Source organism: Mobula birostris, chromosome 1 (assembly GCF_030028105.1).
Source record: "Mobula birostris isolate sMobBir1 chromosome 1, sMobBir1.hap1, whole genome shotgun sequence".
Classification (NCBI taxonomy): Eukaryota; Metazoa; Chordata; class Chondrichthyes; order Myliobatiformes; family Myliobatidae; genus Mobula; species Mobula birostris.
This window is the reverse complement of record NC_092370.1, coordinates 160882720-160895872: the sequence shown is the minus strand read 5'-3', so window position 1 is coordinate 160895872 and position 13153 is coordinate 160882720. Positions and strand designations below refer to the sequence as shown.

The following is a 13153-nucleotide window of genomic DNA, read 5'->3' as shown; positions in this document are numbered from 1 at the left end:
TGTATGAGATGTTGAGGCCTACTTTGTGTGCAGTTTTGGTCACCTACTTACAGGAAAGATGTAACCAAGATTGAGAGAGTACAGAGAAAATTTATGATTGCTGTTGCTGGGTCTGGAGGACCTGAGTTATACAGTAAGACTGAATAGGTTAGGACTGTATTCTTTATAACGTAGAGAATTTAGAGGAGATTTGACGGATGTGTACAAAATTATGAGGGGTATAAGTAGAGTAAATATAAGCAGGCTTTTTCCATTTAGGTTGGGTGGGACTACAACCAAAGGTCTTGGCTTAAGGTTGAAAGGGAGAAGTTTAAGGGGAACATGAGTGAAAACTTCTTTACTCAGAGGGTCGTGAGAATGTGAAATGAGCTGCTAGCAAAGGTGGTCCATGTGAGCTCAATTTCAGCGTTTAAGAGACGTTTGGATAGGTACATGGATAGTAAGGATATTGGGGAGCTATTGTCCTGGTGCGGGTCGATGGGAGTAGGCAGTTTAAATGGTTTTGGCATTGACTAGATGGTCTGAAGGGTCTGTTTCTGTGCTGTACTTCTCTATGACTCTATATAGATCTAATTATTACACAGTATTGAGCTAGAATAAGGTAAAACAATAACAATGCTGAATAAAATGTAAATACAGTTGGCCTTCTGTATCCGCGGGGGTTTGATTCTGGGACCCCCCGCAGATACCAAATTCTGCAGAAGCTCAAGTCCCATATATAAAATGGCGTGGTATTTGCATATAACCTACGCACATCTTCCCGTATACTTTAGATCATCTCTAGATTACTTATAATACCTAATACAATGTAAATACTATGTAAATAGTTGTTATACTGTATTGTTTAGGGAATAATGGCAAGAAAAAAAAGTCTGTACATGTTGTACAGAGGCAACCATCGTAGCTCTTCAGCGAACCTCGAGCAGCAAGAGTGGCGAAAAGCAAAAATAGCGTTCAGCGTTTGTTTCACTGTCAGCAAAACAAACCCTCAGCATCAAGCCGCCATAGCTTTGAACTGCGTGAGATTTTCACTATGATTGACAGTGCTGCAATGATTGCAGAAAAGTATGACTAATTTTGAAAGGGCACATAGGTTTAGGGCTGGTTTGCAGGATGTTTTGAGTGCTGAGGCAAAGAACTGTATGATAGAAAAATGTGTGAAACTTCCAGTGGGCTCACTGTCTTCCCGATTCTGGTAGGTGAAACTATACTGTACATACATTATTTCTACTTTGTATAGGCTGTGTATTTATCATATCATTCCTGCTTTTACTATATTTTAGTGTTATTTTAGGTTTTATGTGTTATTTGGTAGGTTATTTTTTGGGGTCTAGAAATGCTCAAAAATTTTCCCCATATAAATTAATGGTAATTGCTTCTTTGCTTCACTTTCGGTTAGCGGGGGAAACCTGTACAATGGAAATGCTATGTAAATAGTTGTTACACTGTATTGTTTAGCGAATAAGAAGAAAGAGAGAGAACTTACGGGTTTTTCTCGATCCCGAACTGTGGTTGGTTGAACCCGCGGATACGGAGGGCTGACTGTATTACCAAAAAATGTGGTGCAGGCAAACTATAAATTGTAAGATCATAACGAGGTAGATTGTGAGGTCAAAAGTCCATTTTAAAGTATGTCTGTTCGGAAGTCTGATAACAGTAAGATCAAAATTGTCCTTGAGTCTGGTGGTATGTGCAGTCATGCTTTAGTATATTCTGCTCGATCAGAGAGGGGATAAGAGAATGTCTGGGTGATCAGTAGTACATATGTGTGCTAATTAACTAATTCTAAAATCTAATTAAAATCTACAATTAACTAACATATGTACTTGGTTAACATTTGAGATTTCAACTGACTGCAGTCTCAGCTGGCAGCTTTTTGGTGTACTGAAATTTCAGATTGCTGGTGCTTCTTGAGAACAAAACCCTCACTAACTGGTGGAATGTCCTCTACTTCAGAAAAAGAGCTGCCCTCCTCACGGGAAGGAGATCAGGGCTCAGAAAAAGAACCGCTCTCCTCACAGGATAGTGATCAGGGCTCAGAAAAAGAACCGCTCTTCTCACAGGATAGTGATCAGGGCTCAGAAAAAGAACCGCTCTCCTCACAGGAAGGTGATCAGGGCTCAGAAAAAGAACCGCTCTCCTCACAGGAAGGAGATCAGGGCTCAGAAAAAGAACTGCTCTCCTCACAGGAAGGTGAACAGGGCTCAGAAAAAGAACTGTTCTCTTCACAGGAAGGTGATCAGGGCTCAGAAAAAGAACTGCTCTCCTCACAGGAAGGTGATCAGGGCTCAGTTTGCTCAGCTTCTGTGGGCCAGCGCCAGTCAAACCCCAAGGATGTTAGACTACAGAGTTTCAATGTGTATTTAATTTCAAGATTCAAGATTAATTTATTTCCAGTACACAAGTGTAAAGGAGAACAAAATAATTGAGAAATTTGAAGTTGTTACATCTCTAATTTTTTTTCAGTAGCTAATGTTTGGCCTTGTAGTTGGATCTTTTCTAAGTTATTCTTGCAAGTGATGATCAAATGTGAAGTACTCTTAACTATTGTGTTTGCTATTGATAGACAACTTGTGTATTCTCATGGAAAGTCAGCAACTTACACAATTCCCCAGCCAAAGGGGATGATGGTTGCGGTCCTAGCAGGAGGGAACAAAGCTCCACGAAACTTCATGCCTTTTGTTGAAATTATCTTTTACAAAAAAATAGTAAAACAGAAGGCTGGTATTTTTTTCAAGAAATAGTAATGATCCTATTTGCTATGAGAAGAAATCTGTGCTAGTCTTAGTTAATAGATGGGGTTGAGGAGGAGGAAAAAAGGATCAGCCACGATTGGTGAAGCAGACTCAATGGGCCAAATGGCCTAATTCTGCTCTTGTGTCTTGTGGTCTTAAAATTTATTATTGTATTTTGTATTAATTAATACATGCTTTGCTATCATGATTTAGGGTTCACTGTCATCACGGAAACGTAAAATGGTATCTAGACAAGTGCCAATGTGTAAGAATGAATTCTGTCGTTTGGGCTGCATATGTTCCAGTCTCTCGCATGTGAAGCAGCCGCCCAGTCATTGCCGCAAACCAAAGTGCATGCTGACTTGTAAATGTCCGAAGCAGAAGGTGCTGGTGCTAAAGTCATTTGGGAGACGTAAAAAGCAGATGAACAAAGCCCTCAGAGAAGATTTAATATTCTATGATGCATTGGCAGAAGATGAAGATTGGAAACCAAGAGCCAAAAAGAGGAAAAGGAAGAAGATGGTTGAATGTGGTTAGTGGCAACTGGATTAACATTTTTCAGCATTAATTATCTCCAGTAAAATGTAATTTTGTTAACAAGTAGGTTTGAAAATGTAAGTCTGTTTATGATTTGCGGGTAGATTACATGGTTCTTTTTGAGATTGAAGCTACTTACATCTGTGAAACATTCCTTCCTTAAAATGCAAAAATATGTAAATACATGTGATACTTAAAGTTCTGTATGTTCCACCAAAAAAGAAATTTTGCTTGATGTTCAAGCATGTTATGAACAACAGTTCATTTTAATTAAGTTCCATGCATTTAGAACATTGAAAAGGATATTAGGCTGGAGAGGATTATTGGACTAAAAGCCCAGAATCGTGCTTCCTGGATGTCTTTCAAAGGTAGTCATTTGAATTTTATTACCAAGCTGTCTGCATATTAGTTGTTGATTTTAAAGGCTGGATGCTTATTGAGTGGAAAGTAACCATTAGTGTTTTTCACCTCTTGAGACAACAGGGTTTGAATTAAAGTCTGCTCCACAACTGTATTACATAAAGTGGGATTTTTTGAGGCCTTGCAATCATTCAGTTGGTCTTAAATTTGACTTCCTACAGGAGAAGGCTGAGAAATAATCATCAATATCCAGTTCAATCAGTTGTAGGCTTATCCATCAATTACTTCGTTGCAAAAGGACTTTTACATTTTTTTGGGCAGACTTTTATTGCTTTTATAACAGACTTTCAAATATGCATGTATCTTCTTGACCCAATTTTTTCGCTTTCTTGATACAATGCCTCTCCTTCCCTACCCCCGCCCCCCCACCGCTCCTTAAGTTAATAGTCTGTGAAACACATGTAGTATGAATGTATGCCTCAATATTTCACTTTTTATTTACTGGCTAAATCTTGTCTACTTGTTGCCACCTCCTGTTCTGCCTGTTTTTTTTGTTTGTCTCCGTGCCACTTTAATATAACATTTCCATCCCTTTAGCCAGTTGTCACCCAAGGAGCAACCATCATTACTTGGGGTTTACCATAATCATATAGATTGAAGCATCAACATCAATCTTTCAATTTACTGGGTTAGCAAGATTGCAAATGACTGATTCCTGATCAGTAGGTTTAGCAATCAAAATTAAGAATATCCTGGAAATACACACAATAGGACTGAAAGTTTACCTTTTGCCTATATACCAAGAATAAGTGGGCCATGAAAATAAAAAAAACTGCACATGCTGAAATCTGAAATAAAAACAAATGCAGGAAAATTTTAGCAAATGGGGCAGCATCTGTGGAAAGAGAAACAGGAAGTGAGCTGTGCACTGTATGAAGGAATGTTGTACCACATTTAGTCTGTGGATAAATCTTGTATACCACTAAATTTTTATGCCATATCAGTGCATTACTGGGGAGAGCATTCAATTGTTAGAGGTCTCTTGATGAATTTCAAAATAGTCTGTTATTTATGATCGAAGTGGACATTCAACATCTTGCAATATTTGAAGACAAAGATTTTTTTTAGTGCTTTGATGGAGACATAATTTAATGTTCTTCCTTTCTACCATTTCTAAAGTATGTTGTGCGTTCATTTAGATTTCACATTGTTATGTTTAAAGATAAAAATATTAATGAAGAATTTTAAATTCCCAATGCTAACAAGGCATTTGAAAAGTGAATACAGGGTCCTGGTGGAGGACTTCTGTCAAATGGTACAAGCTGAATCATCTGCAGCTCAACATCAGTGAGATGATGATGGACTTTAAGAAGACTAAGCCTATTATTATTGATGATGACGATGTGGATGTGGTGAGGACCTACAGGTACCTGGGAGTGAACCTGGATAACAGACTTGAGTGGAGCACCAACGCGGAGGCTGTGGTCGAGAAGGGCCAGAATCGCCTGTCATTTTGGAGGAGACCAAGGTCCTTTGGAGTCTGCAGGCGTCACCTACACATATTTTACCAATCTGTTGTTACCAGTACAATCTTCTATGTGGTGGTGTGCTGGAGCAATGGCATCAACATAGGTGATGCCCACAGGCTCAATAAACTGAATAGAAAGGCTGGCTCTGTTATAGGAGTCAAACTGGACCCAATGGAAAATCCTGGCAATTCTGGACAATGTTTCTCACCCTCTGCATGCCACCTTGACTGAACAGAGGAGCACTTTTAGTAACAAACTAAGACAACTGTGCTGCTCCAAAGAGCGCTATATGAGGCCATTCTTACCCTCAGCCATAATGAGCCAACCTATAGCCAGGGAAGTGTTTGGGGTAACTTATTTTTAATTCTTTCTTATATCTGTGCAATTTTAGTGCTACTGTTGACACTGTATTTTTCTTTGGGATCAATTAAGTATCATCTGTCTATCTAATGTTGGGCTTAAGAATGGGTATAAGAACTGTTCTCCATTTTTTCTTCCTTTCTCCCTGCAGCAATTCCTGCACCAGAACAACCTAAACATTCTTATCCTATGTGGGTTCGCGAGGAGGGGGAAGTAGACCCTGAGCCAGTCTATACTGCACCTCACATAGAAACTTGTCATGAAAATAAATCTCAGTCATTGCCAGTACAGTCAACTCCTGCAAGTTCACCAAAGCTCTCTGAGGTAGGATGAAAATCATAAAGAAAAAATCTCTGTGATATGTGTACTCAGAAATGGCATTGATGTTCAGCAAATTATTTTCTGTTTTTAGATTTCATAGCCAACCTGGTTAGCGCCTATTGAATAAAGATGCCTCCTTTGCCAGTGTTTGCAGTTTTATACACCACTTATCTTTAGAGCCTATAATGAGTAAGATGATCCAAGGAATTCCAGGAATATTATTACACAAAGCTTAATGATGGGACAGGTATCAAAGCAAAATGAACCAAAGCTTGGTCAGAGAGTCAGATTTTGATGTGCATTTTAATGTGAAAAGTTAGTCAGAGAAATAGGGTTTTACAAAGGGACTTCCAGAGTTCGGGGCCCTGATACCCAATACAATGCTATCACTGGCAGAGTGATTATAAACATTTTTTAGAGGAAAGAATATAGCAGTATAGGTATTACAGAGGGCTGAGGAGATAAAGTAAAGAGAGGCTTGAATCTAGTAGGGTTTGTAAACCAGCGTATCTTTTTTAAATTGAGGCATTTCTGATTTGAATCTTGAGTTTTTTTTTGAGTACAGGCATGAATATGTGGGATTTGAAGTTTCAGAACAACTTCAAATTTGTGCAGGCAGACTAGTCAGGAATGTGCAGAATAGTCAAGTCTTGGGTAACAGTGGCATGGATTAGTTCTAGGCAAAAGATGGCAGCAAATGACCAGTTATAGATTTAGAGAGAAAGCGGATCTCCTGGAACATGCTGCCTAGAAGCTATTTTCCTGTTCTTTGGTACATTTGCATATGTAAGAACCACTGATAAGGAACCTGGAAGAGTAAGGTATGAGCAGATGGTATACTCTTATCATTCTGTATCAGCAACATTACAAAACTGTTACTTTCTTTCCTGTTCCTGGGCGCTTTGTCAATTACATGACAAGTGGTGTTATGGTGAAGGTTGTTCAATTGTGGAAGAGATAAATCAGGAAATTTTCAGGAGCCAGAATAATTAGGACTAAACTGTTAAAGTTATCATGAATCTGGCAGTTAAGTAATGACAAACAAATATTTGCAGATTTTTTTTCAATCTTTTTATTAGTTTCAGCATCATATACATTACAGAAAAATAGATACAGAAAAATCAGGATTACATTATTGAAAGGATAGTTTGTACAAATATAACCTCAATTGACACATAATTCATGAGCCTCCCAAAATCTCAAAAAGTACAGCTCTAATATAGGGAAATATAAGGTAAAAATGGAAAAAATATCATGAAAAAAGAGTAAAAAAAATTTCCCCCAAAAAAGAAAAAAAATCTAAACCAACTAAAGAAAAACTAAACTAACGAAAAGAAAAAGAATGGGCTATTATGATACCTCAGATAAGACCATTAGTGTTGTTAACTCCGCTCCTCTCCCCCTATATAGAATAACAAAGTAGAATTGGAAAGGATCAAATTACATCATATGAAAGTATTGAATAAATGGTTTCCAAATCTCTTCAAATTTAATAGAAGGGTCGTAAATGACGCTTCTAATTTTTTTCTAAATTTAAACAAGACATAGTCTGCGAAAACCATTGAAATGTAGTAGGAGGATTAATCTCTTTCCAATTCAATAGTATGGATCTTCTAGCCATTAGTGTAACAAAAGCAATCATCCAACAAGCTGAGGGAGTCAGATGATGTTGTTCTATCATTGGTAAACCAAAGATTGCGGTAATAGGATGGGGTTGTAAATCAATATTCAAAACAGTTGAAATAATCCCAAAGATATCGTCCTAGTATTTCTTCAGCAAAGGGCATGACCAAAACATGTGAGTTAACAAAGCTGTATCAGAATAATATGTCACATACAGGATTTATATGAGAGTAATAGCGAGCTAATTTATCCTTGGACATATGAGCTCTCTGTATTACTTTAAACTGTATCAACATGTGTTTAGCACATATAGAAGAAGAATTAACTAATTGAAGAATTTTTTGCCATTTCTCATAAGGTAAAGTAAGCTTAAGTTCCCTTTCTCAGTTGTTCGTGATTGAATTCGATACATCTGGATTTATTTTCATAATCATATTATAAATAATTGCTATTGCACCTTTCTGAAAAGGATTTAAATCTAAAATTCTTTCCATTATATCCGATAAGTATGAAATCAGAAAGGTAGTAAGAACAGTATTTAAAAAGTTTCTAATCTGTAAGTATCTAAGGAAATGGGATCTAAGTAAATTATATTTATTAGATAATTGTTCAAAAGACATGAAACCATTATCTAAAACTAAATCAGAAAAACATACTATATCTTTAGTTTTCCAGACTAGATAGGCTTGATCCAAAAAAGAGGGTTGAAAGAGAAAATTTAAGTAGAATAGGACTTGTTAAAATAAATTGATTCAGTCCAAAAAATTTGAAACTGAAACCATATTCAAAGAGTATATTTAACTATTGGGTTATCCATATGTTTGTTCACCTTAGAAAAATCAAAAGGAAGCTTAAGACCCTAAAATAGAACCTAATGAAAACCCTGAAACGGATTTACATTCAAGATTAACCCATTGTGGACTTGAAACTGTATCCCAATTCCATGTCCAAAATTTTAAGTAACGAATATTAATTGCCCAATAATAAAATCTAAAGTTCGGCAATGCTAAACTGCTCTCCTTTTTGGGCTTCTGTAAGTATCTTTTACCTAGTCTAAGATTTTTACTCTGCCATATATATGAAGAAATTTTTGAATGAGCATTATCAAAAAAGGATTTCAGAATAAAGATGGGCAATGTTTGAAATAAATATAAAAACTTGGGTAAAATCATCATCTTCATGGCAGATGTTTTGGATCATTAATGACATTGCAGAACAATGGTTGTTTAATCAGACTGTGTAACAGTATTAGCTGCAGTACTGTCCAAAGGTCTGAGGCACATGTAAAACAAATCAGAAAAGCGAAGATGCTTTCAAAAATAATGAAATTAAAAGCTTCTAAATGTCAAAAAATTACTATAAAGAGCAGTACTCAGCAAAAAACTAAACCAAATCAATATCTTGTGTGTGTACCCTTTGACTTCAAAACTGCATAAATTCTCTTAGGTACACTGTCATGCAGTTTTATAAGAAAATTAGCTGGTAGGTTGTTCCCAGCATTCTGGAGAACTTGTTACAGTTCTTCCACAGACATTGGCTGTCTTGCTTGCTTCTGTCTCTTCAGGTAATCCCAGACAGCCACAATGTTGATCAGGGCTCTGTGGAGGCCATACTATCTGTTGCAGAATTCATTGTCTTTTTTGTTGCTTTATGACTTTGGCCGTGTCTTTGAGATCATTGTCCTGCTGCAGAGTGAAGTTGGGACCGATCAAACACCTCCCTGATGGTATTGTGTCTCTTTCCTGCCCATTACGCACTGGTGTTTAGGATAGCAGTGAAGGTCCTCCATTTTTGGTGGTGTCAGGGCTTCCTTCATCATGTCACTAACTCGGTCATGCAAGTTCTGGGTGGAGACTCAAGAATACCATTGCACTCAGATGTAGAAGGATTGTTCACTGCTGTTTTCCACAACAATTTTGCTTTACCAGTCAGGGTTGTTAAAACCCCCAGACCAGGAGGACTGGTGGACCACTCTTCATCTGGCCTCTACCCTTTGACCTGTTTGGCATGGGTGACCCTACCAAGAGCCAAAGCCCTGACTCCAGCCAGCATTGCTCTTTGTGTCATTGAGGCACGCAGGCCTCAAAACCACGAGAGAGTTGTGGTCCTCTTGAGGGATGGTATGTGTGATGGATGAGAATCTGCTTGTACTTCTCAGCATGGAGGATTCCATTAATTCTGACCAGATCACAAACTCCATTTGCGGAAATGCAGCTCCAAACCTGCAGGAACCTTCTCCATCCTTCACTGTTGGATGCAGGCACTCATCCAGGTAGCACTCTCCAGCTCTTCTATGAACAAGTTGCCTCCTGTTTGAGCCAAGTACTTCCAATCTTGACTCATCAGTCCATTGCACTTGCTGCTGTTGTTCAGCATCCCAGTCCTTTTGTTTCTGTGCATATGGGAGTCTCCTGGCTTTGTTTCCACTTTGGAGGAATGGCTTTTTGGCAGCAACTCCTCCAGGAAGACCACTTCTGACAAGACTTCTCCATACTGTAGAAGGTTGTACTTGGGTTTCAGTGGTCTCTGAGTTCAGAGCTGATTGCAGCACTGGACTTAGTATGATTTAGAAAAATGTCATTTTGATGTATTTCTCGTCTGCTGCGCGCAGTTTCCGTGGCTGACCACTGCATTTCTGGTCCTCAACTTATTCCGTTTCTTAGTGCTTCTTCAGAAGAGCTTGGATGGCACATCTTGAAACTCCTATCTGCCACAGAATTTCTGCTGTGGAGAGATCTCGTTGATGCAGGATGACCTCGAGTTGCTATGCTCACTCTTGCCATGGCATGAGAATTGATGATTTGAAGATTAAACTGTTGCATCTGCCACACCCTCATATTTTAGTTTGGTTGTAATTTGGCCAGTTTGATTCCTTCTACACCTGTTTCTGTTTCAATTAATCAGTTTTGTTCATTCAATTTATTATGTCATTGATCATTAGCATCCTGTTTGTTATCTTTGGTTAATCATGCATTGTCCTATATACCTGCAAAGTAATGGAAGTTTATATTACTTAATATATTACTTTCTTTAAGAAAATACAAAAAATTCTCTATCATTTTAGTTTTTTGGAAAATGATTGTTTGAAAATCTAAAATTTGCTCTTTTTAACTGTCACACTAATGCAAAATCCAAAAAAAAAACAAAAAAATTTATATAAAAAATCTAGGGTGCCTAAGACAGTTCTCTAGTATTGTAGATTAGTTTGCACAAAATACAACTAGTAATAAAGCAAACTGAGAAGGAGCTGTGTGTAGTTTCCAGCCCCAGCTCCTGACAATGTCCTTTTAGGTTTGTAATGCATCTATTTTAGTACTGCAGTAGATTTCATCTGTGACATTTCTGCTCTATTCCCGAGAATATTCAAGTATTCATTTTTGGATCTGCAGTTCACTGCCTTTTATTTAATAGTATTATGAAAGATTTAGGCTGTAAGTGACTCTTGGTTCCAGATTACTGTACAATATATCTAACAGAAGAAATTTTAAAGCAGTTCTCTTTAAGATCTAATGGATCACCATCTCCCAGACTAATGACATCATACTGGATTCTATATATTAGCCAGCACTGATTCCTGGTTTTTGTCATTTTCAGTACAAATCTTTAGCAGTATGTATGTTAAAGTTCTGGAATTCTAGTACATTACATCTGCGCCTTTAAGTCTCAGAGAACACCAGATTGGCCTCCGCTTTATGAACCCATATTGCTATCTAAATATATGGGTCATCAGATTCCTTTCAGTAAATGTTTTGTCTGAATTTAGTAAGATGCTTTGCAGCAGCTCCAAATGCTTCTTAGAAATAGTATGCATAAAACCTTGTTTATCCCTTTGAAGGCCAAAGCAGTGTTGCTGCTTAAAGGTACACACCACAACATTATTCCATGACTAACAAACATTGATTATAGTTATTATGTAATTCCATTAGGGCGGCATGGTAGCATAGTAGTTAGCACAACGCTTTACAGAGCAGGTGACCTGGGTTCAAATCCTGCTGCGGCCTGTAAGGAGTTTGTACGTTCTCCCCATGATATTGTGGGTTTCCTATGGGTACTCCGGTTTCCTCCCACAGTCCAAAGACGTGATAGGTTAATTGGTCATTGTAAACTGTCCTGCGATTGGCCTAGGGTTAAATTGGGGGTTGCAGGGCGTCACGACTCAAAGGGCTGTAAAAATCTTTTCCACGCTGTATCTCAAGTTATTACATTTTGGCTTCCTGATATAGTAACTCACCTCCAGCAATTTGCTTGGTTATTTGCAGTTATTAAAATATAAAACTACTTCATGAAATGTTGCACAATAGATAACTGTTTATGTAAATAACGCGTATTGAAATATTGCATGTGTCATTGCCCAGGAAAGCTTCCTTTAATTTTGTCTGTCTTGTTTTTATCTTTATTTGAGGTTGATGAGAAGGGTCTTGTGTACTGGTATTTTGAGAGTATGATGACCTGTGCACGTGTTCGTGTCTTTGAACGCAAGGATGCTGGAAGATCATTAACCTGCACTTGCAGTCCTACACAATGCTGTAAAGAGGTACAGTAAGCTATAAAGTATTTTTAGTTGTTTGTGAGTTTACCTGGATTCATGTGGGAAGATGACCAGACAACAGAAGTTAAGTGGTTGGTGCATTTTCTGAGTTACCTGCTCTGTATCTTCTCTGTAGCTGTAATACAACACTCTTCATTCTGTTTTTCTTAGTTACCTCAATGTACTTGTGTATGGCATGATTTGACGGGATGGCACACAAATAAAAGGTCTTGCTGTATTTTACTACATGTGGCAATAAAAGTTTAGAGGAATTTTAAAAACGTATAAATTTATGAGATTCCAAGAGCTTGACTATAGGTGCTGTGAAGGTATTTCACCTGCTTGGTATTGCAGTGCCAGAATATATAGTTTCTGGGACAACATTTAAGACAGATGAGGTGCTGTTGCTTCTGAGGTTGTGAATCTTCAGTATTCTCTTCGTACACGCTGGAGCTAAAGCCATTATCTCATTGAATAACAGAATACATCTGATGCCGTGTGCCCTAGTCCATCACCTATACCTTGCATTCTTCCTTACATTGTATCAGATATTTACATATTGAGATACAGTGCAGTATAGGCCCTTTGGCCACGCCAACCAGCAGTTCCCCGACTTAATCCTAGCATAATCACTGGCCAGCTTACAATGACCAATTAACATACCAACCGGTACATTTTGGACTGTGGGAGGAAACTGGAGCACGTAGAGGTCACAAGGAGAACGTACAAAATTCTTGTTGGCAGGAGTGGGAATAGAACCCCATTTACCTATACTGTAAAGCGTTGTGCTAACTGCTATGCTAATGTGCCGAATAATATTGAAGCTTGGAACAAATCTGTTAGCTCATGTTACGTCATCAGCAACAATGAATATAGAATTGAGTCAGGTTTTATAAACAAACATAAACATTTATTAAACTCTGCTCAACAGTAGCGAAAAGTATTCAAACGACTAACTTAACCAGAAGTTAACTGCTATACTGGAACTCTGGAATAGTTCTTAAAGTGGTAAATTCGAACACAGTCTCAAAGTGATTTGTACAGTCAGTAAGGAGAGACTTCTCTGGAAATGGATTTCTTTGAAGACATGGTGTTACTGCTGATCCCGTCCAAAGGATTCACGACGAAGGAAGTAAAACAGCTTAAAGGAACTGACCTTT

General features: G+C 37.9%; 1 protein-coding gene across 10 annotated transcripts in view; it reads left to right on the top strand.

The window, feature by feature from the left end:
* The window catches only part of mgaa (MAX dimerization protein MGA a), a 100537-nt gene that overhangs the window by 46125 nt on the left and 41259 nt on the right, over positions 1-13153 (top strand). For all 10 annotated transcript variants that reach the window (XM_072265146.1, XM_072265153.1, XM_072265176.1 and 7 more), the window contains 3 exons: positions 2949-3267; positions 5673-5845; positions 11868-11999. In XM_072265146.1, coding sequence (XP_072121247.1) covers positions 2949-3267; positions 5673-5845; positions 11868-11999 — 624 coding nt within the window. The remainder of the gene's footprint in view (positions 1-2948; positions 3268-5672; positions 5846-11867; positions 12000-13153) is intronic.